Source organism: Lolium rigidum, chromosome 1 (genome assembly GCF_022539505.1).
Source record: "Lolium rigidum isolate FL_2022 chromosome 1, APGP_CSIRO_Lrig_0.1, whole genome shotgun sequence".
Taxonomy (NCBI): Eukaryota; Viridiplantae; Streptophyta; class Magnoliopsida; order Poales; family Poaceae; genus Lolium; species Lolium rigidum.
The window spans coordinates 215,959,693-215,986,427 of record NC_061508.1 but is presented as its reverse complement, the minus strand read 5'-3'; the positions used below and the strand labels follow the sequence as shown (position 1 = coordinate 215,986,427).

Below are 26,735 nucleotides of genomic sequence, written 5' to 3'. Positions count from 1 at the left end.
TATTATCAAGAGATGAAGCATCAACATAGGTGTTGGGAGTTTTCTCAACTATGCATTTTATCTTATCTATGTGAGTTTCGAGAGGCTCCCTTTTCATTATTCTTAGGTTTGCTATCCTCGTCAAACAAATTTTCAGGGACAAGCCAACCATAGTTATTTTCTAGAGCATCATTCATTCCTAGGAGCTTACAAGGTATTGTTGTCTTAATCTCCCCACCATCATTAATATTATTAGTGTACCTTACTCTCTCCATGTCCATCTTTTCAAGGATACTAACAAAATTGGTATAAGAGCCAAGCATCTTATATTTAATAAAGACCTTTCTAGCCTCTCTTGCTACACCGCCAAATTCTTTAAGAAGGGTTTCTAAAACAAAATCTTTATTTTCCCCTTCTTCCATATCACCGAGTGTGAGAAACATGTGTTGGATTATAGGATTGAGATTAACAAATTTAGTTTCCAACATGTGTACTAAAGAAGCAACGACAATTTCATAAGTAGGAGCAAGTTCTACCAAGTGTCTATCTTCAAAATCTTCAACGGTTCTAACATGAGTGAAAAAATCTTCTATATTATCTCTCCCAATTATAGACCCACGTCCTACCGGTATGTCTTTCAGAGTGAACTTAGGAGGAAACATGATGAAATAAACTAAAGGTAAATAAAGTAAATGCAAGTAACTAATTTTTTTGTGTTTTTGATATAGAGAACAAGACAGTAAATAAAGTAAAGCTAGCAACTAATTTTTTTGTGTTTTGATATAATGCAGCAAACAAAGCAGTAAATAAAGTAAAAACAAAGCAAGACAAAAACAAAGTAAAGAGATTGGAAGTGGAGACTCCCCTTGCAGCGTGTCTTGATCTCCCCGGCAACGGCGCCAGAAATTTGCTTGATGCGTGTAGTTGACACGTCCGTTGGGAACCCCAAGAGGAAGGTGTGATGCGCACGAGTAGCAAGTTTCCCTCGGTAAGAAACCAAGGTTTAATCGAACCGAGTAGGAGTCAAGAAGCACGTTGAAGGTTGATGGTGGCGGAGTGTAGTGCGGCGCAACACCGGGGATTCCGGCGCCAACGTGGAACCCGCACAACACAATCACGGAACTTTGCCCCAACGTAACGGCGAGGTTGTCAATCTCACCGGCTTGCCGTAAACAAAGGATTAGATGTATAGTGTGGATGATGATGGTTGTTTGCGAAGAACGAGTAAAGAACAATTGCAGCAGATTGTATTTCAGATATAAAGAATAGGACCGGGGTCCACGGATCACTAGCGGTGTCTCTCCCATAAGATAGCGAGATGTTGGGTGAACAAATTACGGTTGGGCAATTGACAAATAAAGAAGGCATAACAATGCACATACATATATCATGATGAGTACTATGAGATTTAATCGGGGCATTACGACAAAGTACATAGACCGCTATCCAGCATGCATCTATGCCTAAAAAGTCCACCTTCGAGGTTATCATCCGAACCCCCTCCGGTATTAAGTTGTAAACAACGAGACAATTGCATTAAGTATGGTGCGTAATGTAATCAACACAAATATCCTTAGACAAAGCATCGATGTTTTATCCCTAGTGGCAACGAGCACATCCACAACCTTAGAACTTTCGTCACTTTGTCCCGAGATTTAATGGAGGCATGAACCCACTATCGAGCATAAATACTCCCTCTTGGAGTCACAAGTATCAACTTGGCCAGAGCCTCTACTAGCAACGGAGAGCATGCAAGAACATAAATAACATATATGATAGATTGATAATCAACTTGACATAGTATTCAATATTCATCGGATCCCAACAAACACAACATGAAGGATTACAAATAGATGATCTTGATCATGATAGGCAGCTCACAAGATCTAACATGATAGCACAATGAGGAGAAGACGACCATCTAGCTACTGCTATGGACCCATAGTCCAGGGGTGAACTACTCACACATCGATCCGGAGGCGATCATGGCGATGAAGAGACCTCCGGGAGATGATTCCCCTCTCCGGCAGGGTGCAGGAGGCGATCTCCTGAATCCCCCGAGATGGGATTGGCGGCGGCGGCGTCTCTGGAAGGTTTTCCGTATCGTGGCTCTCGGTGCTCGGGGGTTTCGCGACGAAGACCTTAAGTAGGCGGAAGGGCAAGTCAGGAGGCGCCACGGGGGCCCCACACAACAGGCCGGCGCGGCCAGGGCTTGGGCCGCGCCGCCCTAGTGTGGCGCCACCTCGTGGCCCCACTTCGTAAGTCCTCCGGTCTTCTGGAAGCTTCGTGGAAAAATAGGCCCCTGGGCGTTGATTTCGTCCAATTCCGAGAATATTTCCTTACTGGGATTTCGAAACCAAAACAGCAGAAAACAGACAATCGGCTCTTCGGCATCTAGTCAATAGGTTAGTGCCGGAAAATGCATAATAATGACATATAATGTGTATAAAACATGTGAGTATCATCATAAAAGTAGCATCGAACATAAGAAATTATAGATACGTTTGGGACGTATCAGCGTGCCAGTCGCGGACGCACTGAACACGTGCCTCGTAGTGCATGCCAGTCACCCTCTTCCTTGCAAGCTGGTGTAGGACATCATCGCACGCATTTTCCTTGCCCTCGGCCCTATTGAATTATCTCTGCAACCATGCACATAGGTAAAACAAGGGGCTTTAGTGCACGTACTGTCAACCAAGGAGACTGTATGAATGGTAAGAAGTCAAAAGTCACGTACCCAAAATTTGCCAACAACCACGTCCGCCGCGCTGCCGCGGCCAAGAGGATCTTCCGCGAGGCTGTAGTGCGCCCACCTCCAAGCTACGTCGCAGCCACCAGTAGGGAGATTGACTATCCCAGGGAAATACCTTCTAAGTAGGCCCCCAAGGATGTTCGAGTACCCACGTGGCGGCCTCTGCGACGGGTCTTCAAACCTGAACGAGCTGCACCATGAAACGACAACATCAATATGTATGTGATAATAATTTTGATAATGACAAAATTGCGATAACGAAATGCCAAAAATTAACATGTACCTCCTTCCATAGGGCTCTAGAACAACATGGCTATAGCGCCAGTGCTTCAGTGCGGGGAGCTGTGTTATCCCACGCTGATATGGCCTCCTATCACGTGGCCTCAGCCTCTCCACAGCTGGAACGTACTGGTAATCCTCCGGCGCTTGCCAAACTAGGTTTGGATCAGGATCGAACGGTAAGTTCCCCAACCCCTCATCCTCCGAGAGGTCCTCCTCGTCCCCCTCCTCCTCCTGGTCCTCCCCACCCCCTCCTCCTCCTGGTCCTCCTCACCCCCGTACCGCTCCTGGTCCTCCCCACCCCCGTGGTGCTCCTGGTCCTCCTCACCCCAGCCTCCACCTCATCATCATCATCGGCTGCGGGAGGGGGGCTAGGACTAGGAGTGAGTACCCGTGTCGCATTATTCCTACGCGGTCGCACTGGGGGAGCGACGGGAGGGGGGCTAGGAGGGGGGGTAGTAGCTCGGCCCCGCCTCGAAGTCCCTGCACCTACCAAGTCCTTGAGCTTCTTTGTAAGGCCGCCACCCTTTTTTTTTGGCGGCATGCTTCAATCACCTGCAAACACAAATGAAGAGAGTGGTTTATTAGTACGCAATATTGTAAAGAGATATATATTAGTGAAAGCAACAGAAATATAAGTAGATGAACATTAATGAAAGCAACAATAATGCAAATAGATGAACATTAATTAGTGGAAGCAACAAATAGCTAGCATAGAGTTCTCTCAAACATAGCACGTCACGGTTACACAGAGTTATTACAAATAGGTTAGCCTCACAATTACTACTACATAGATCAGTAGCCTGTGTCGCCATCCGTGATTGGACCGCGTGTCTCCTCATCGTCATCAGGCTCGGCGAACCAATAATCATCAATGAAACCTGGAGGTGGTCCATCTGCATCGAGGTCAATCCCTGCTCTGAACGCCTCGAGCAAACTCAGGTCTTCCGGGGCACAAACATCCTCAGCTTCATCTTCTGCATTGTCTCCATCCATGCCCGCATCTTCTTGTTCATCGTCTACGACCATGTCATCGATAGTCGGCAAGCTGGCGTGTAGTTGACGTGGGAGTCAGAAATCTATGTGGTGTAACTTTCTTCAGGTCCCCGGCAACGGCGCCAGAAAATATGCTTGATGGCGTGTAACTCACACGTTCGTTGGGAACCCCAAGAGGAAGGTATGATGCGCACAGCAGCAAGTTTTCCCTCAGAAAGAAACCAAGGTTTATCGAACCAGGAGGAGCCAAGAAGCACGTTGAAGGTTGATGGCGACGGGATGTAGTGCGGCGCAACACCGGGATTCCGGCGCCAACGTGGAACCTGCACAACACAACCAAAGTACTTTGCCCCAACGAAACAAGTGAGGTTGTCAATCTCACCGGCTTGCTGTAACAAAGGATTAGATGTATAGTGTGGATGATGATTGTTTGCGAGAGAACAAGTAAAGAACAAGTATTGCAGCAGATTTGTATTTCAGTATAAAAGAATGGACCGGGGTCCACAGTTCACTAGAGGTGTCTCTCCCATAAGATAAATAGCATGTTGGGTGAACAAATTACAGTCGGGCAATTGACAAATAGAGAGGGCATAACAATGCACATACATGACATGATGAATATTGTGAGATTTAATTGGGCATTACGACAAAGTACATAGACCGCTATCCAGCATGCATCTATGCCTAAAAAGTCCACCTTCGAGTTATCATCCGAACCCCTTCCAGTATTAAGTTGCAAAACAACGGACAATTGCATTAAGTATGGTGCGTAATGTAATCAATAACTACATCCTTGGACATAGCATCAATGTTTTATCCCTAGTGGCAACAACGACATCCACAACCTTAGAACTTTCATCACATCGTCCCAGATTTAATGGAGGCATGAACCCACTATCGAGCATAAATACTCCCTCTTGGAGTTAAGAGCAAAAACTTGGCCAGAGCCTCTACTAATAACGGAGAGCATGCAAGATCATAAACAACACATAGGCAATAGATTGATAATCAACATAACATAGTATTCTCTATCCATCGGATCCCGACAAACACAACATATAGAATTACAGATAGATGATCTTGATCATGTTAGGCAGCTCACAAGATCCGACAATGAAGCACATGAGGAGAAGACAACCATCTAGCTACTGCTATGGACCCATAGTCCAGGGGTGAACTACTCACTCATCACTCCGGAGGCGACCATGGCGGTGAAGAGTCCTCCGGGAGATGAATCCCCTCTCCGGCAGGGTGCCGGAGGTGATCTCCAGAATCCCCCGAGATGGGATTGGCGGCGGCGGCGTCTCAGTAAGGTTTTCCGTATCGTGGCTCTCGGTACTAGGGGTTTCGCGACGAAGACTATATGTAGGCGGAAGGGCAGGTCAGGGGGCCACACGAGGGCCCCACACAACAGGCCGGCGTGGCCCAGGCCCAGGCCGCGCCGCCCTAGTGTGTGGCCGCCTCGTGGCCCCACTTCGTCTCTCCTTCGGACTTCTGGAAGCTTCGTGGAAAAATAGGCCCCTGGGCGTTGATTTCGTCCAATTCCGAGAATATTTCTTTACTAGGATTTACGAAACCAAAAACAGCAGAAAACAACAAGTCGGCTCTTCGGCATCTCGTTAATAGGTTAGTGCCGGAAAATGCATAAATACGACATATAATGTGTATAAAACATGTAGATATCATCAATAATGTGGCATGGAACATAAGAAATTATCGATACGTCGGAGACGTATCACAAGCCGATTGTGAAATGGCCGGGGAGCCCTTCTTCCTGATAAAACTCGACACTCTTTGCTGAGGGGTCTACGTGGCGGTAATCGTCCTTGTTTGGCGGGGGCGGCCTATTGCGTGAAGGCACCGTCATCACAACATCCCATCCATGTAGACGTTTTATCGGGTTTTTGCACGCGTACGGGAGATAGAATACTTGAAAGGCCTGGGTGGCCAAGATGTACACATCCTCTCCCTTATAAACAGAGTTCCTTTCAACTTCGACCAACCCAATTTCAGGATCCCGTCTCACCCGACGTGGGTCAAACCAATGGCATTTGAAGATGACGGGATTTAGCCCTTTGTGAAACCCGTAATTCAGCTCGTATATACCCTCGACTCTTCCATAGTAATGGAGCCCATCATCACCTTGACATACCACCCCGCTATTTATTGTCTTCGCGTTGGGCCGGCTTGTTGTGTATTTATGGGTCTGGAAGCGATACCCGTTCACGTCATAGGAGTTGAACGCTTCGAGGGAATGGTCAAAGCCCCTAGCAATTTTTCTTAGCTCTGACTTCATCTCTTTGTCAGTTCTTGCCTACAAGTTTAGCACGAGAAGTTTAGAACAAGAAATGACCGATACAAGTCGGAAGTGCTAGCTAATTTGGATAGAATAGTACCAAATTACAAAACCAGCTACTGAAACCGAAACCGCCGCCCTTATCGAAAATTTACTTGGATTCTTCCGGGGTAGGCTCCCTGTGGGTATTCTTCCAATGTATAGCCTTGAATTGCCTATACCGATGAAAAGAGGAAGAGTTAGCCACGAACATACGAGTGGATCAAGGCCGTGAATGTTTGTGAATAATTAAATGGTTCGCACTTACTTGATGTACGGCTTCACTTCGACCATGGTGTTTAAGATATACAAGTGGATCAAGGTCCGCTCCTGTAGGTCCGTTCTGTATGGCTTCGAGCCACTTGACTTGCCACCAAGCCCCACGAAGATGCTAAGCTTGGGTACTTCTTCATTGTTGGCGGCATTGTAACGGAGGACCGGGTTGTGCTTTGTGGGAATGTTGGGATCATAGTGCTTAGTGGTGAAGTTTTCCACCTCCATGTTCAGGACTGCCTCGGCTATGGATGCTTCGATCTTGCATTTATTGCCAGTCTTTTGACGAAGCTTTTGTGTTTCTCTCTCGGGACCAAACTGCCAACGGCCCCAATTCGGGCCCCCCTTTAAGCACTCCTCCGCGAGGTGCAGGATCATGTGTTGCATCGGATTAAAGAACCCTGGAGGAAAGATCTTCTCTAGATCGCAAAGCAACACGGGTGCCTCTTTATCCAGACTTCTCAATCACTTTAGTGTCTAACTCCCTAGCACAAATGCGGCGGAAGAAAAAACTCAACCTTGCTAGCACTCGCCAAGTCTTCTCGGGGACATAGCCTCGAATCATCACCGGCATTATCCGCTCAAGCCATATGTGGTAGTCATGACTCTTCGGTCCTTGTACTCGCAACGTTTCAATGTTCGGACGCCTCATCCAGCTTGGCTGCGAACCCATCGGGGGAAAACAAGGAGTCCTTCATCCATTGGAAGACCTCCCTTTTTTGGGCCTTTGTGAGGCGTAACGGAGCGTGTGGCTTAGTCCAAGTTTTTTGGCACCATGAGGTGGCTGCATGTTCAACTCCGGCCTATCGCACCACATTTCTTGATCAACTCGAGCCTTTATGTTATCCTTCGTCTTCTCAGTGTCCACAATCGTGCTCCAAATGGCTTCACTGATATTCTTCTCGGTGTGCATTACATCAATGTTATGCGGGAGCTCGAGAAACTCAAAGTAAGGGAGCTTCCATAAGCACGGCTTGTGAGTCCATTGGTGTGTCTCCCCATATCCCAAGAAACCATTCCCATCAGGGCTAGGCTGAAGAGCATCTAACTCGGCCTTGATTTCCGTTCCGGTCTTCAGAATTGGCTTCGGGCCACGGACAACACGGCCTTTCTTGAAACTCTTTACATCACTCCTGTACGGATGCCTCCGCTCAAGGAACTGTCGAGCTTCATCAAAGCATGAATACTTGCCTTCCTTGTTTAGCCAGAAGAAAGTCATGGCTCATGTCTCGCACCGTGGGCAAGGCCACTTCCCATGTGTACACCACCTGCAGAACAAAGCACGTGCTGGCAGGTCATGCAGGGACGTGTGGTGCCACACATACATATCGAAGTATTCCTTCTTTGATGCGTCATATGTTCGGATCCCGCGACCTTCCCAGCCACGAACCAAGTCATCCACCAGCGATTCCAGGTACACATTCATGTTCTTACCCGGGTATTTGGGCCCTGGGATTATCATCGACACAAACATGTTCTCTGATCTCATGCAGACGCCAGGGGGGAGGTTCATGGGAATAACAAACACTGGCCAACAACTGTATACTGCAGCCGACATACCATATGTATTGAACCTATGATATGCGTGAAAGTGTGGTGCAAGGTGTGATGGTGCAAAAGTAGCTCCCCTAAACCCTAAACCCTAGCCCTAACCCTACACCTAACCCTAACCAGTAGATCAGGCACACCCTCGATCGTGTGATAATGGCTCTAGCTGCGGGTGTATGTGCCAAAGGGTCCCAATCTTGGTTCTCCATGTGTATATGTCCTAGACAAACCTAAAAGAATGAAAAGGTACATTGGTGCACCCTCGCGCGGAGAAATCTAGGGGGGTAGACCCGCCGGGGCACACGTTCCGCTGTTTTGTGGGGAGAACGACCGCCGGAGCACCGGAACCCCACCAAATCTTGCATGTGGGCCTATGCTATGTGTGAAAGTGTGGTGCAAGGTGTAATGGTGCAAAAGTAGCTCCCCTAAACCCTAAACCCTAGCCCTAACCCTACACCTAACCCTAACCGATAGATCGTGCACACCCTCGATCGTGTGATAATGGCTCTAGCTGCGGGTGTATGTGCCAAAGGGTCCCAATCCTGGTTCTCCATGTGTATATGTCCTAAACAAACCTAAAAGAATGAAAAGGTACATTGGTGCACCCTCGCGCGGAGAAATCTAGGGGGTAGACCCGCCGGGGCACACGTTCCGCTGTTTTGGGGGGAGAACGACCGTCGGAGCACCGGAACCCCACCAAATCTTGCATGTGGGCCTATGCTATGTGTGGAAGTGTGGTGAAAGGTGTAATGGTGCAAAAGTAGCTCCCCTAAACCCTAAACCCTATCCCTAACCCTACACCTAACCTTAACCAGTAGATCAGGCACACCCTCGATCGTGTGATAATGGCTCGAGCTACGGGTGTATGTGCCAAAGGGTCCCAATCTTGGTTATCCATGTGTATATGTACTAAACAAACCTAAAAGAATGAAAAGGTACATTGGTGCACCCTGCGCGGAGAAATCTAGGGGGGTAGACCCGCCGGGCACACGTTCCGCTGTTTTGGGGGGAGGAGGGGGAGAACGACCGCCGGAGCACCGGAACCCCACCAAATCTTGCATGTGGACCTATGATATGTGTGAAAGTGTGGTGCAAGGTGTGATGGTGCAAAATTAGCTCCCCTAAACCCTAAACCCTAGCCCTAACCCTACACCTAACCCTAACCGAGAGATCGTGCACACCCTCGATCGTGTGATAATGGCTCGAGCTGCGGGTGTATGTGCCAAAGGGTCCCAATCTTGGTTATCCATGTGTATATGTACTAAACAAACCTAAAATAATGAAAATGTACATTGGTGCACCCTCGCGCGGAGAAATCTAGGGGGGTAGACCCGTCGGGGCACACGTTCCGCTGTTTTGGGGGATGAGGGGGAGAACGACCACCGGAGCACCAGAACCCCACCAAATCTTGCATGTGGGCCTATGATATGTGTGAAAGTGTGGTGCAAGGTGTGATGGTGCAAAAGTAGCTCCCCTAAACCCTAAACCCTAGCCTTAACCCTACACCTAACCCTAACCAGTAGATCAGGCACACCCTCGATCGTGTGATAATGGCTCTAGTCTACGGGTGTATGTGCCAAAGGGTCCCAATCTTGGTTCTCCATGTGTATATGTCCTAAACAAACCTAAAATAATGAAAAGGTACATTGGTGCACCCTCGCGGAGAAATATAGGGGGTAGACCCGCCGGGCACACGTTCCATTGTTTTGGGGGGAGGAGGGGGAGAACGACCACCGGAGCACCGGAACCCCACCAAATCTTGCATGTGGGCCTATGCTATGTGTGAAAGTGTGGTGCAAGGTGTAATGGTGCAAAAGTAGCTCCCCTAAACCCTAAACCCTAGCCCTAACCCTACACCTAACCCTAACCAGTAGATCGTGCACACCCTCGATCGTGTGATAATGGCTCTAGCTGCGGGGTATATGTGCCAAAGGGTCCCAATCTTGGTTCTCCATGTGTATATGTCCTAAACAAACCTAAAAGAATGAAAAAGTACATTGGTGCACCCTCGCGCGGAGAAATCTAGGTGGTAGACCCGCGGGGGCACACGTTCCGCTGTTTTGGAGGGAGGAGGGGGAGAACGACCGCCGAAGCAACGAAACCCCACCAAATCTTGCATGTGGACTTATGATATGTGTGAAGGTGTGGTGCAAGGTGTAATGGTGAAAAAGTAGCTCCCCGGTGTGACCTTCCTCACATTTGGGCGATAACACTTAGCAGATTTTCCGAAGCGCGTATTAATTGCTCCGAAACCCTGATATATGTGGGGGATGAACATGGAGAGTAATTTTGTATTGCACATTGTCTTAAGTAACACTAATAAATAGTCATCAAAAAGTAAAACTAATAAAAAAATAAATATAAGTATTAGATGAAATAAAATAGAAAGAAAAACAAATAAAATGAAGTATGGCGCACGGCAAAGAAGGAGTCGCACGGCAAAGGCGGCTTTGCCGTGCACTTTGTCTGGCCTCACGGCAAAGGGAGGCCCACGGCAACGTCCCAGCCCTTTGCCGAGCACATTTTCTTTGCCGTGCGGCGTTTATTGGCTTTGCCGTCCTGGCTTCTTTGCCGTGCGCATTTGATGGACTTAGCCGTGCGCGGTGACGTTGCCGTGCGGCACTGGTGAGTTTGCCGTGCACTGTAACTTTACCGTGCGCCACCCTGTAACTTTGCCGTGCGCATAGTCTTTGCCGTGCGTGCCTCTTGCGGCGCACGGCAAAGTAGTCTTTGCCATGCGGTGCCTCACGGCAATGATAGGCCACACGGCAGCGCCTGATTTTCCCGTAGTGCGTCAGCTACCCACAGTTAACATACATGGTGCGGCCCAGCTATAGGCCCACTTGATAACCTGCTAAGGACCGCGAAGCCCAAGATAATTTGACAACTATGAAGCATTCGACGCCCATGTTCCTGGTGTGCGGAACAAGGATAGGCCTAAGATTAGTAACCCTAGAGTTCTTTCCTACTATGTTACCGACCTAGTCACAGCACCCGAGACCTAGCCTCCTATATAAAGCTAGGAGGGACCACCAGGCGAGGAGAGGGCAGATAGAACACAATCTACACCACCGTGGACATCATGGCCACATTGTTACTTCATCGATAATCAAGATCAGACAAGAAAGAAGTAGGATATTACCCTCCGAGGGCCTGAACCTGGGTAAATTGTGCCTTCTATTTGCTTGTTAGCTGACGAACTCGCCATCCCACCTCTCTCCCTAAAATCTAAGTCCATCACTGTGAGCCCCACGATGTATGGGTGGATCTGAAACCATATGGAGATCGATTAGAGAGAGAACAAGAAGGAACTCGATCTGTAGATTGAATGAAGAACAAACCTTCTTTTTAGGGATCATCGGTGGATGTCTGCGACTCCGACACCATCTCCTTCGCTTGTAGAGAGTGGAGAACAGTATGAGATGTGGACAGTGCGGATCTAGGGTTCGGAGTGGAGAGATTGTGGATATTAGAGATGAGAGGAGTACGAAGGTACGTGAGTGGTACTGTATAGAAAACAGGTCAGAGTGTCAAGTGGGGGTTAGGGTTTGTTTTATGGCCCACAAAATTATTGGGCCAAGTTGGCACAAAGGGCCCTAAATGGGTCATACAAAAGGCGGGTCAAGTTTGTCAATGACAAGTAATAACATAAATATATTCTTCCGCTTACATGGTTTTGACTAACATAATACTCCTTCCATTTCTGGAGATAAGCAATATAGTTTTTTGAGAAAAAATTCAAAATATAAGGCACACTGTGTTGTGCCACTTGTCTGGAGATTGTTTTAGAGATTTTATTATATTCTCTTATCCAATGCAAACTCCACTGTTCTCTCACGTCGATTAGTCAGTGGTAATCTCACCAAAAAGTGGCGTAACTTTCCCTCCAAATGTATTCTTTAATATTCGTGCCAAAAAGCATACGACCTATATTTAGGATTGGAGGGAGTACAAATATTACACTAATCAACAATACCTAGAAATAGTACATCTAGCTTAACCCTAACGAGCTCTAAGCTCTAAACAGTGTGACACACTAAGGCAAACATCGTGAATTACTATTAATGAATTGATAATTTCTTGTTTGACTTCATTCCTTGATTCCTTCACCATCTTCGCCTCGTCGTACAAATCGCTCCCTTCTTCGTCGGGGGCTTCCTCCCACGTTACGATCAATGCGTGCTGCAATTGCTTCAAGCGCGGTCGATCCCTCCATACCAAGTAAGGGCACTAAGGGGTTTCATGGTTGCAGGCGTGCTTGCCCTCAAATGTGACGACTATGTGTGGGTATCTATTGCACAAACATCTTCTGACTTGTTGATACATCAAAGCCATGTCATTCCATTATGGTCCATAGATCCACCGCGGTAATGTCAGCCTAACAACGAAACAATTAAATTATGTTGCTGAAATCGAAGTACCAAAATAGATCAGAAAAAAAAGAAGCCCCAAATTGGATCTAGACGAAAACGAGTAACTTACAAATCCACCCCCGTCCACTGAACTTGCATCTTCATGTCTCCATCGGTCCCTCATCTGCTTCGTCAGCGGTCCCTTCTCTGCCTCGCCACCAGGCGTGTCAACAGTCTCCTATGTCGCTTGCCTCAGGCAATTTGCTGAGTGGAGAGCGAGATATAAAGCGAATGCTAGGTAGTTGTGGGCCACAATAGTCAGCGAAACAAGCTTAACTAGTCAGCGGGGTGTGGTTGGCCTTTCTCATGTGTAGGACCCACAACTAATGGTGGTTACAATGGACAGCACAATAATAAATACCTTTTCCGTAGCACTGTACAAAAGAGTGTCTCTCTTGTATGGCACCTACCACGGCTCAATTGCGTGCCAGTGTCGACTAAAACATGGCGTAAATATGTCCGCTGGCCTTGATAGCCACTGAGAAATAAGATTCGCTGGCCAAAAAAAAAAACTATTATAGGTACTTTTTGCTCATGCCAACCAAAAAATCCACCGGTTAAGGTGGGCTTTTTTGCAGCGTCAGAGATACGGAGTGGTACTGATGGTGGAGTTAATGGAGAGACTTCCCCTACTCAGGGAGAAATTGGGGATGATATGGGCTTGTTTGGTTACTCGAATCCCGACGGGTTCCCGGCCTTTTTCCGGGGAGATTTTTCCCCTAGTCCGGAGGTCGGGAATATAATCCCGGAGTTTTTGCTCCTGTTTCAGTCTATTCCCAGTCGGGAATATTTTTCCAGGGAATTTTGGTCCCAACAGCCAAACGAGCCCTAATGGCTTTGATTTTCCAGCGGCAGGCGCAGAGCAACAGAAGCAAAAAACCAACATGAACTAAGAGCAGCAGAAGCAGAAATAACATGAACTAAATTAGGAGGCTGCGGTTAGTTGAAAATGTTGTAATTAAACTTGTGAGTGGTTGGTTCGCAATTGCCTTCTCCTTTGTAAATTGCTAGTATGATTTTAGGATACTTGAAGTGAAATGGCAAAGCAGCATTTCAATAATCTGAACCGAGTCACAGTATACAATAGAGAATGAACTATCAATGATGCACTATTACATGGTTCTCACTCTGAAAGCAAATAACAGTGACCCAGTGATCAATTCTTTGTACAATTTTACCCCCCCTCCTCTCACCTATAATCGCACGTCGCACGTCGCTCTTTACACGCCAGACGACTTTGGTGCTGGTGAAGAACTCACCATTTTTTTTTTACAAAGTGGATGCGCCTTTGGAACCATCCAGTTCTGGTAATCATTTGGCTGGCCAGCATCGTCATGCATGGGCATTCTTCGAGGCTCGAATCAGCTTCCGTTTTCCAGCTTGGACTCTTTATGAAGATGGCTCCAAGCTAACAATGCTGCACCAATTGCCGGTTCCACCTGGAAATAAATCATAAAACCATTTGCCAAACGAACTCATTCTTTGTTGGATTTCAAATAACAGAACTACTTGGTGCAGCTACTTGGTGCCGCGGTGACTTCATATATAAAGCTGGGCTGTTGGCCTTATGTGCAAAAAAAATAGCAGAACTGGTAGCATACCAAAAAATCGTCCAAAATCTCAGTGTTCAATCTCCAGGGAATTGCATGGCTATAAATACTCTTCATAACTGGTGATATTAGTTTACACTGACCTCAGGTCGAATAGCATGGACACCTGGAAAGACTTTGGAAATGCATTTTATGACCTCGCCGCTGATGTTCCATTTCTTATTGCCTTCGAGGACACCTCCAACCAATACAAGTGGAAATTGGTCCTTTCCATCTGCAGAGTAAAAAAGGGCCCTTCAGTGAAAAACATAACAATGATTTACTCTCAGTTCCAATCGCTAGTCAAACAGTTAACAGCCTAATACTACAAAGCTCCAGGTCTCTAACAACCCGCACTTTGTGCCAAGTATGGTGTATCTCGGGAAAATGAATCAACTTGTGCAGTGCACCATATCTGGAAATATCAGTACAGTAGGTATCCCCGAAAGCTAATATCTCAGAGACAACTCAGAATTCCCTGGTTGGAACCAGCAGACTGCTTAATAGTCGCATGAAATAGAGCACCGGATGTGTGGGCCATGTTGAGACCAAATCTACAGGAATAAATTAAGCCTGATAATATATCATCGAAACCCCAAAAATGCTACTCCCTCCAATTCAAAATAAGTGTTACCACGAAAGTTATTATGGATCAATTTGAACTAAAACAAAGACACTTATTATGGATCGGAGGGAGTACTTGCGAAGGTATGATTACCCATTCATTTCAGGAATAACCAACACGGAACTAGTTGAAAAATAGCAGATGGTGCTAGTGCCACACAATCAACGTCATAATTACCTTCACCACACAATGCAAGGCGCCGAACAACTGCTACGACGCTATCAGCCAACTCTTGCACTGCCTCACGTAGAATCGTGTTTGCTACTTCGTCACCGTCTTCAGCAGCAGATACGACCACAGGAACAAGTGCTGCAATACGGGCCCAAGATGGATCTGCATATGTCCAACTGTGCCATAAACGTAAAACAATGAATGACAGCTACGTACAGGATTCCAACTCTCGATAGTTGTATCAGCTAAACCATTACTTGGCTCTTATGCAATATAATGTCATCTTTCTAAGAGTTTATAAACATTTGCTGGATGCGGAAGTTCATAAAAAATAACATGGTAAATTTGAAAATGAGACGAAAAACTATAGTAGTGAAAATGAGAATGCTTAACATCTACAAGTAATAGCAAAGGTCTGTCTCCTACATGTTCAAGCCTATACACTGATGCAACATAACGCACCACAAAACGGCTGTAGTTATCACAAAAGTGCTGCACATAATTTCACTCTTTTCACACTAGTATAGTTATGTAGCTTTAGCAATTAAGCAATCAGTCTAGATGGCAAGAAGTAACACGTGACCACAGAACATAAGGTGCCAAACAACATTACTAGTAGCCAACAGTTCCAAGAAGTCCCAAATAAAGGATGGCGCCTAGAGACTAGTGCGCATTAGGATATTTGCGAGAGGACTTACCCAATCAATTCATCTGGAGAAGCAATTTCAAGCTTCCTAGTGATCGCTCCCGTAAGATTAGTTTGTGGTCCACGGCCATCATGTGCTTTTATTACTGCTGTGAGGGCCTGTGCAGCAATGCCATATCCACTGCATTCATGTGTACACATGTAGTCAACTATCTTTTCCTTTGTGTCAGGTTATTCTATTGTAATCACATCGATAGGTTTCGCGGTCATAGTTCAATCTTTCAAACTGCATCCATTCCTTAGTGTAGGGTTTCATTTTGAAATATGAAAAATATAGACAACCACTTGTCAGGACTCAGGAGAGAGTATTATATTAGTGCATTTGAGATTAATAGTTTCTATGACTGTTCATACAAAGTCTAACATGTCATGCTCAACTTATAGATATGGATTTCTACACTATATAAATATCCATACTTCACAAAGTCTAACATGGCATGCTCAATTATAGCTATGGATTTCTACACAATCTAAATATCCATACTTCCTAAGAAATAAACAAACATCATCCCATTCTCATGTTAGAAATCATATATATATGCTCCCTGCAGAAAGAGTAAAGGGCACCTGAAACTAGTTTTTATAGTTATATATCTGCCCCGACATTCAAAACCTTACAGAATGTTGCATAACATCTTATATTATGGGACAGAGGGAGTAATTCATTATTGACCCTTTTTCATGAAGAATGCAACTCACCTGCCCCAGTCGCCTAAAACGGGACCAGCACCAGCTGCTCTCGCTAATTTTCCATCTTCGGTGACCCCATAAGCAATGCTTCCTGTGCCCGCAATCAATACACAGCCATGTAGCTTTCCCATTGTACCACTGGCTAAGGCCGCCACTGCATCATTCTCGACATAAAACTTGGCATCCCCAGGGAATAGATTGCTGGATAACAAAAGGGCTCACTTAGCAATGACAGGATAAATTTGACAAATGTCTTGTTTGCATGGTGACATTCTGAATTATGTGCCAATAACCAAATGACGAGTTACTATTTACTGATGCATTTGCAAAAAAAAAATACCAAAAACTTCAGAATCTCTCTGAACTGAAATCAAGTAGTTGTGGTGAACAAAGAGATATAGCAAATTGTTTCCGGGGAATGCATTTTAAGAAGTGTATACAAAGGACTGTACCGGATCCAATCCAGCATCTTCTGCTGATCTGAAGGATGATTCACTCCAGATACAGATAAACAAACTGCAACAACATTAGAATGATCTGTGCTGGCCATTGTGAGGGCCTGCATCATGACATGTTCTAGAGTTTCCAGTGCAGCGCTTTCTGGAAAGTGAAACAGAGCGATCAGTATGTCTTGAGCAAAGACTTGGACCAAATGATGCTACCCGTATTACAACATGGACAAAAAAAATATTAAGGAGTATCACAGGCACTCTCATCCAACTACATACTTCGCACCGCAAGACGCTCGCACACAATTTGTGTATAGATTTTAGATAAGCATGGGTGGGCCCTCCTTCCTTTATACGCAAAATGGAAGTTAAACAATGATTATATCCTAATGATTTTCTATTGTTTTAGTGCGATCTACAAAGTCCAAATAACATATATGTGTTCACCATCAATAAAAACAACCACACTACTCTGGGGGCAACGTCCATTGTTAGCACAGGGAACCGCACTTTCTCTTCGACAACTTCATCAGGTGATTGAGAAGTAAGGAAACTGTGTAACTGATAACGAGCATGATGAACAGTTACAAGAAAATAGAAGAACGCCAGTTCGATAATAAATCAGGACATCCAGAACCACAGCTACGGAGACAATCCATCTACAGCCCTGAAACCCTCTCCTGGATTGGGGAATATCCAAGAACTAGTTCGCCGTGATTACGCAAGACAAGTGGCACGCAACGACACCCCAAATCGCGGGGATTTAACCCGGAGACCGGTCAGCAGGCCCCAAGATCCAGGTCTTCACACAGGGCATGATCCAAGTGCCCCCGAATTGCGCGAACCTAGGTCAACTACGTACCTCCGACGGAATTACGGTTGGAGCAGCCGGCGATTGCGCGGGATAGCACGGGGACGGCGCTGGGCGACTCCGGCGGCGGCATTGCGGCCGGCAGGCAGACGCAGACGGTGCTGGTGGTGCCTCCGTCCACGCCCAGGATCACGCCGCCCTCCGGGGCGGCGGCCGCCGGCGAATTGCCGTTCTCGTAGCTGCCCATCTCCCTTGGGCCGTTCCTCTCTTGTCGGGTGTGTGAGACAGGTGATGAGTCAAAGGCTCAAAGCTGAGAGCGGAGATCCTTATTTTTCTTTTATTTATTTCCGTGCAGAAAAGGTCTTCGATAATGTTGGAATGTTGTGTTTGGGAGGAATCGGTTTCTTTGGTTGTCAGTTTATTTACTATTATATTGGAGTTGGTCGTAGGTCATACAACGCGTTTGGTGAAGGAGATTCGGAGCATCTTGTCCATCCAATCTGCATCTGATGGTTCGGTTTACATATGTCGATACTTAGATTATCTAATTACGGTTCTCTGCCACCGCTAAGTTAAAAGTACCGGTTAAGAATACCCATCGAAAAAGAGAAGGAAACCAATAGCCGCGACCCATTGTCTCGCACCAAACCTCACAGGAATCTCAAAAAAAATACCTCCTCACAGGAAACCTAGAACATGTCCCGCCGGCGCCTCCAAGCCGGACGACCACTTCCTTCCGGAGTGCCTCCAGCCGATGTGGTATGAGATTGCCGTCAGCTTCCTTTCTCAGCCCATAAAGAAGGAGATGCGGCAGCGCAGGACCAGTTCAATTTGGCGCAGGAGCGAAGGTATACGTAGATGCATCTTGTGTTTTTTTTTCCGATCTTATGTATGGCTTTTGTCCAATCTGCCATACGAACGAGAGACTACACCTACCCATCTCTAGATATTCCTGGATCTGGATGGAGAGATTGAGTTCTTAATCTCATGTGCTTATTGTTGGCTAATCCATGCTTTGGCGAGCACGACCAGCGATCTCCCCCTCCATCGTCTCTCAGTTTTCTGCTCAATTCAATGGATCTAAATAGGGATGATGATCGAAGTGGTCTCATGGATTAGGATGGACGTGCATTTACATGGATGGACTTGTCTAATTATTTGGTATTGATCTGGTCCTCACCAGATGGAAAATCCATTTTTTGGGTGCACGACTTCATACTATGGATGTTCACCGAGCTTATTAATCACTACCACACAATTATCTATGTCATTATAAATTAATGTTGGTCGTCTATAGGTGTGGCACCGTCACCATGGACTGCGCCGAAGCCGCCTCACTACGCACCGTGATTGTTTGTTGAATGAATGAAGTCAACGATTTGGTAGGGAGGTTGGCGCATTGTTCCTGGTGCAGGACGAGCTGCACGGGGAGGACGACTACTGCCCAAAGGGGTGCGTGGGGCAGGGGAGGATGTGAACGTGTTCTAGCGCCCGCCTGCAGGATGTGAAGGTAGCCGCATACGCCGTTGAGGTCTGGGTCGTGGCAAACATGACAATGAAATTTTCAACTCTGTCCTCTTGTTTTCTTTGCGGGTTTTGGCCTTTTGAACTGTGTTCTTATTCCTTCTAAGATATGATTGTTGACTTCATCAGTTGGTTGTACATTTTCTATGCACACTGTGAAGGACAAGCAATGTAGTCAACCAACGAAATTTGTTAGAGAACCTCACCTTGAAACTCTGTTAATTTTATGGGCATAGAAGGGTTTCAACCTTTTATGTTTTACCTTATGTTTTACCTGTTATTCACTTTGGTTAATTATTGTCACTAACATAGCCATCTCCTTGCAATAAAGAGGAAGAACTAATGTCTAAAATGCACTAGATGCTGGTTTACTACCCCTCATTGTGCACATTCCGTGCTGTTAACTTGGATACCAGATGCGAGATGTGTGGTTTCGACTTGATTAAGATGATGGCAACTATTTCTTTTGATGCAGAGAATAACGTATTGTTCCTGAAACCTTACATCTCAGTCAGTTACACTTATTTGTTTCACTATCACAAAGAGATCAATTGACACATGTACAGTTACTTGGTGTTGCATGCTTGCTTGTAGCTGTGTAAGATCCGTTCAGTTCATTTTATCTTTTTAATCTTTTTTTTTTGTTAATGTTCATTTTTTCTTGGTTATGATCTGATATGTTGTAAAATACCCAAACTTCAGTAAATATATAACTAGATATGCCCACCCCAAGTAAATGAGCTATGCTACATTACTGGGAGTACATGAAAGATGAAGTCAATGGTTATGTGCAGATTGACTTTCTTTCTTGTTTGTTTCATATACTTGTGTTATAACACAGATAAACAGGTTTTGAAAATGGAAGCTTCTGTCTTTCATTTGTTTTAGATGACTTACGTTCATTTTTTTTATTCAGTTTTGGTCTCTGGCTTCTAAAAAAGTTGTTTACTTGCACAAATATATCTATCTTCTTACTTTTACTGACAATCAAGACCCATATAATACCTTTTATAAAGGATGTTGTTCACCTTATTTCTCTTTGCGCGCCTTCAACACAGGATCTCTTGCATGGGCGCTCTCGCCGTTTCATTCAGCTACTTCTACATGGTCTCCGCATGGGGAGGCTACGTGTTCATCATCAACCTCCTCCCACTCCATGTGCTCGTGCTTCTCGTCACCTGGGGTACTCGCTGCATCGATTCGCGTTGAACACCCTCATCGAACCTTTCTCCTTTGATTTGACTTGTCTAATTATAAATTTCTTCACGGTTATTGTGTGCCTGCTACAGGCAGCTGATCAAGGGCGGTGACAACAAGGATGAATAGAAGATGTGCAAGCAAGTTATCACGAGTTGCTGGGAAATTTTTTCTTGATGTTCACCACAAAATTTGTTCTTACCTCAGTATGTGCTAGCGTATAAAATTTCCAGATATGTGAGGTACATGCTTTTTCTGCAATGAGCCGATTTTTCAGTTACTCATGTCATCCTGTGCAACAGCTGCTGGTGTTGAATATGTCCATGCTATACAAGAATTGTTAAATCGAGCATAACCTTCCTGCTTTTTTCACTCCTCAACCTGATATTCAGACAATGCTTGAAGATACCAGTTGAATTTTGAGAACGAAAGGTAACTCAAGTGCGTGTGAACCGTGAAATAGTGCTCATAGTTACCACTTATCTCTTTGCAAGAACAATTACGCCTTAAACTCAGTGTTCTATTTTCATGTGCAGGCATAATTTTCTGAAAGTAATGTCAAACATTTCCATAGAGGTGTTCAGTTTAATTTTTTTACAGATTCTAAATTATTTACTGATTTACACAAGTTAAATGATGACATGTAATTTGCACATGTAGTTTCAAAGTTCATTGAACTAGGAGTGCACCAAACTGAAACATTGTGGTCATGTTGTAGCAAGTATATTTCTGCTTTTTTAACTTTGCAGAATATGTCCACATTTGGATTATATCTATCTATTACCATGCAAGTTACAAAGTCCCTTCAATTTTTTTGAGGAACAGACTCCCATCGAATTTAATCCCATGTTAATACGAACAAAATAAAAACTATATGTCCATCTTCAAGGATCCAACTTGTAAGGTCCAGCTCATTCTTATAGCCTTCAAAACCCCACTCTTCCCTTTATCATCGCTTCGTAATACTGTTATTTACTTTGCCAAAAAAATACCCATCTATTTATTGTGGCATGAATTTGTGCACTATCTATTTTCCAATCTAAGGCATCTTGGGGCTCGGAGGATGTTGTAGAGGCATCAGATGGTTGCAGTGATCGGCAAGGATACTTTAGTCGTGTTTCTCATGACTAGGCTTTAATCTCTGGAAGTTGATTTATTTCTTGTTAACCAGATTATTTTTTTCTTACATTCCACTGTGTTTGTTCTGAATCCAATTCCTCATACATATATGTTGCTTCAATATAGTATATTGAAACAGAGGTGAGGCTATTTTATATTGAAATGGAGGTAAAGCTATTGTTGTATGCAGTACTTCCTGATGTTCATAACTAGATGTATTTCTTTTTCCCAAACCACCTTCAGAATTAATATGGCTTATACAAGATTGTGTTACTTGCAAATGTTATTTGTAGACGACAGAAACTAAGCTACTGTAATACTACTTCATGTTGCTGAAACTCGCATTATATGAAAAAATCTTCTTGAATTCTTTTTCATCCGCAGAGGTATACCATATATAAATTTTGTTCTTCTCATTATGGTATTCCAATTGCATGGGAATTGCAGGATTCAAACAATGGTATAAACTTAAACAGTTTCAACTTCCAGGTGATTCCAGTTTATTGATGTATGCCAAATCTCCTGCGTGATGTCCCCCGGAGAGTAAAGAAGGAAGGGACGGCAAGCAAGCAAAGGAAAAAAGTGTGTGCTCTTGTAGAAATAGTACTTGGCGTGTATAGCCCTGTTTTTTTTTCTACTTTCCCCATAAGACACAGCCTTGTTTTTTTTCCTTTTTCCTTTTCCTATTTTCCCTAGAAGACACAGAGCTACTTACATTCCCTGTTGCAAAACAAGTTGGCAATCCAGGTTGTTATAAAACATTCAAATGTAGAGACGTGGCAAAGAGATCTTTGTATCTATAAGAGTTTTTCAGTACCGTAGCCTTATCTCGATGTCAATTATAATGGTTGTTAAAATATGCTTCAGACAACATTGTAAGTTTTTAGAATATTTTATGATTGTCTTTTAGATACATGTAAATTTTACATTTATTGTATTGACATATATTGCAAGAAAAAACAGAAACCGTAGCAACGCACGGGCATTCAACTAGTCCCGATAAATTGGCAGATAATCCATGATTAGTTTATGCTTAGGTATTCACCGAAATGGAAAGCGATGGATAGTGTTTGTTAGGATGATGATCTTCTTTTTCTTAGAGAAATGTCCTCTTGACCGGCCGATTGGGCAAACTCTATTTATTGTTTCAGTGTGGAGCTAATAAGACCATTTCTAGTAGATCTCGTAAATCGCTTAAAACGGTAAAAATATGTTTTTGTTCGATTTCTTGTGCCGATCAAATACCTAAAACGATGCGTCCTTAAAAAAATGGGTCTAAATTTTCAGTCCCGACACGGTTTCCTCCCACTATTTTCCCGCATCCGTGTCTCGCCGCCGCTGATCTCCCTCCCCGCCGCCGCTTGCCGGAATCGCCTCCATGAACCTCTTCTAGCTCCCGCCGCCGCCAATCATGTCGTGTGGCCTCAACCACCACCCCACGCTGCTCGCACTTCATCTGGGTGCACCCACAGCCACTGCGGGTGCCCCAGCCATTCCCAAGAATAGAAAGCGCGAAGTGCGGCTCCGGCTACCAGTCTTGGCGGCCCTGTTGGCCCTGCCAAGGCCACGACATTCCCACTCCGCGAGCTCGACCGAAGGTGGGAGTGACGTGGACAAAGGCAGCGGATGGGGGTGGGGGGCAGCGGACCGCGAAATGAACGGCCTTCCTCCACCCGCTACACTAGTGGCCGAAATCGGTGCATCCCAGGACAACGATGTCGGCGCCGCCAGCGTGTTCGTCAAAATGCCTCCGAGTTATGACGACCAGTCCTCATTCGTGGATATTGGCAGCGGATTAAAGAAAAGTTTTCTGACCTTATGCCTCGCGTTGCAATACCGGTCTACCGCTCCTATCGATCCCTACAAGGTCGGTGGGATGTGATCAAGGCTAGTTGTAGCCGATGGAGTGGAGTAATGGAGCAAGTCCGGAACGCACCTTCGAGCGACGTCTCCATCGATGACTATGTGAGTGCACTTTTTATGATTATGTTGCAATACATATGCATTCATGTTGCATTTTGCATTGGTGTGATTGTGATTGTGAATGTAGGAAACAATTACAATGGAGAGGTACAAAGCAATGGCCCCTTCCAAAGGAAGAGCATTCACTCTACAACATTGTTGGAAGTTGCTTGAGCATCTAGAGAAGTGGAAATCGAGGGAGCAAGAGGCACCACCAAAGAAAGGAACTATGTTATGTTTGTATGATGCAAGTGATGAGGAAGAAGGAGTTAACAAAGGGAAGCCATATGAAAATAAGAAGGCTAAGGAGAAGATGAAGCTTAAAGTCGAAGCAACAAACTTGGCTTCGAAGATCGATGAGTTTGTGAGGTCAAAAGAAAGCATGACGCTCAAGACTTTGGAAGCAAAGAAAGCCATGTCCGAGAAGAAGAATGAGATGAAACAAGAAAGGTGGCAAGAAATTCGTGACTTGGAGGAGAGGAGGCTATCTCTAGAATAGAAGAAGGCAATGACGGACCTTGTTATGGAGGAGAATAGGACGATCACGATGGATCCAAGCACCATGAGTTTCTTTACCAAAAAATGGTGGGGTATGAGAAAGCTCGGACAAATTACAAGGATGAGGATAGCTCATGAAGCCACGAGCATGCCACTCGCGATGGAGGTGATCATGCTATGGCTACGGTGGATGCCACTCGCAGCGGAGGTATCATGCTACGACGAGCGATGATGTCGCTGAAGGTGCTACCGACGACGATGGTGTTGCTTGAACCTTATTTCATTGACATGCAGGTGGATGATTGCGCAAAGAAGATGTTTTGCACATATTTTGGATGTTTGATGCGAACAATGCTGTGAAACAATATCATATATTGTCATATTTATCAAATTGGTCTTTGCGGTTTTGTTTTCGAATTCGCGGGGGCCAATTAGATACTGTATACCAAAATTGTAAAATGGAATATGCAAATATTCCATTTTAAGTTTTGGTATATGGGACCTGATACAGGCCTAAATTTTGAGGGCAGAATTAGGGTTTACCACGTCCTCTACTCACGCGTTTACAAGTCCAGATTTACTAGATCTGTTAGAGATGCTCTAATATGCTGGCACACGTGCGAGAGATAGTTGGGCCATGGATCGTTTGGGCGTGTCCTCGGTCTTTTATAGGTTTTATAAAGTTCATATAACTTCTTGTTTCTGGTTTTCTGGTTTATCCCTTTTTTTCTTAGTTCTTGTTCTTTGATTCAGTTGGGTTTTCATTTTTCTGTCTTTTTCCTTTTTCTTTCTTTTCCTTTTAGTTTATTTTTTGATTGAAAATTCTAAACGTTTATAAAATAATATTTTATAAAAAATATGAATATTTTCCTTATTTGAAAGTTTTCAATTTAAATAATTTTATAATTCAACAATTTTCAAATCTAGACTTTTTAAAATATGATTCCTTTTGAAAATATGAATGGTTTAAAATATGGATTTTTTAAAATAAAATAAAATTAATAAAAAGGAAAAATCTACCGAAGGAACCTGTTCCTTGCGCGTCTAGGTCGGCCCACCACAGGCGCGCGAGGAAGAGTCGATGCGTGCCACTCAAACGAGCGGGCGACAGGATGTCCCTACAGATTGAGATAGATATCAATCCCTCTTATGTGCATTTCCTTCTCTCTTTTGTCTAATTTATTTGAGCACATACTTTGCATACATGCTCTTGATGGACCTCCACCGTTGTCGTGCTCCATCACCGCCATCAGGAGCGAAGCTCCCAGTAGAGCAAGGTAGGGAAGCCGTCCTACCTTGATTTTTGGTGAATACACTTAGGTGCGCGTGTTTTTTGTGAAAAAATTAAGTGGTCATACGTCGAAACGGACACCGTAAGAGAAAGTTATGCTTGTTTTAGTAAACACTACGTAAAATCAATTACAAACCAAATACATAGACTATTTACCTACAAAAATAGACTCATATTTTAGGTTCAATGTGAATAACATTGCTTGCATTACATAGATTTATCATTGACCGGATCATAAGCTTGAGTTATTCATTACTCATACTCGCAGAATTAGAGACGATTTCTAGATATTTCAAAAACATGTCATACTTTCTCCGATCGCATTACCACCTTATTAAGATAATATTGTTTTTACCCGTGGTGACATCAACAATTGAAAGAAATTCCCAGCAACAAAGATAATCAAGACTGAGTTGCGCATCGAATGAGGGATAATCAAACGTCTTGATTGTTTAAATTATATTAGATTTTTTTAAAATGTAAAGCTTTGTCATTAAGTTAGCGTTATTGGTATGTTTTTTTAGGTTCTACTTATAATCAAGTATGTTTTCATTTTTATTGTAATAAGTGATTGTGTTTGAATCACATACATCATTACTGTTTTAGGACTATTTTGGTATTTACATTATTCAAGGTTCATCCAACCTTAATTTTTATTCGTCCTTCACCACTGGTTGCCATGCTCCATTGCTAATCTCCAAATTGCAGAAAGCCCTCCCCTTCAAGTTTGGAAGACTTTTTTGTCGCCCCACCAATGACGAGTTTTTGCTAGTTACTTTTTGTAAAGATGTAGATCCTCATAGAGTCTACATCCGCGAATGTATAACAGTATACACGATGAGATTTGTTTTCCATAAATAGAGTTTATTAATTAAATTTGTTAATCATTATACTTAGTCTCTATATAGCTAAGATGCACACAAACTCAACGTAAAAAATGTCTCATAAGCAAAGAAGCAGAAAAAGACCTAATGCAAGCCATCATCAGAGAGAGTGTAAAGACCCCTATGGTGATGGAGGGCCAATCTGCAGATTACTCTACCATCCATGTTGGAAAATATCCCTTAGAGTGTCCTCCTACCATGTAGACACCTTTATAAAAATATCGCGATTCTTCATATGTTGAAGAGACGAGCATGAATGAAGCAACCCAGTTCCCCGGTAGATAATCTGCAAGGGAGACAATTTTTTATCATTGAAAATATTATCATTTCTATATAGCCAAAGCAACCAAATAACGACAAGCGCTCCCGCCTTAATAATTTTAAACCTATGATCCACTCCGTTTAGCTAGTTGCGGCAGCTTTATGCAACGCTACGTGGCGGGTATATGGCATAACCTATTTGGATGATTGACCATATACATCTAGCAAACTTGTACTATAAGAATAATTGGTTGATTCTCTCGTCATGATGACAGAACCTTTGCGCGCCATCTATGGACAACCTTCACGCCACTGAGGTACAAGTTCTTCGGGTGATTAGCGAAGATGTCGGACGGCCGACATGATGCTACGACATGGCATGAC

The 26,735-nt window shown here is 44.4% G+C and overlaps 1 protein-coding gene across 1 annotated transcript; it reads right to left on the bottom strand.

Moving 5' to 3' along the window:
• Positions 1–13,785: 13,785 nt before the first annotated feature.
• On the bottom strand, positions 13,786–17,899 carry LOC124689864 (N-acetyl-D-glucosamine kinase-like). The gene is made up of 7 exons (XM_047223328.1): positions 17,667–17,899; positions 16,808–16,955; positions 16,365–16,556; positions 15,658–15,786; positions 14,966–15,135; positions 14,268–14,398; positions 13,786–14,013 (listed from the first exon to the last, which is right to left on the bottom strand). The coding sequence occupies exons 1-7, from the start codon at positions 17,860–17,862 to the stop codon at positions 13,936–13,938; spliced, it is 1,044 nt and encodes a 347-aa protein (XP_047079284.1). The 5' UTR covers positions 17,863–17,899; the 3' UTR covers positions 13,786–13,935.
• Between the last annotated feature and the right edge of the window lie 8,836 nt (positions 17,900–26,735).

Excerpts from the sequence above, each read along its gene's own strand:
- LOC124689864 (XM_047223328.1), bottom strand. The coding sequence starts at position 17,862 with ATGGGCAGCTACGAGAACGGCAATTCGCCGGCGGCCGCCGCCCCGGAG. Across the intron at positions 16,557-16,807 it reads AAGATGCTGGATTGGATCCG|CAATCTATTCCCTGGGGATG; the intron begins GTACAGTCCTTT and ends TTTGTTATCCAG. Across the intron at positions 15,787-16,364 it reads GTTTTAGGCGACTGGGGCAG|TGGATATGGCATTGCTGCAC; the intron begins GTGAGTTGCATT and ends ACATGAATGCAG.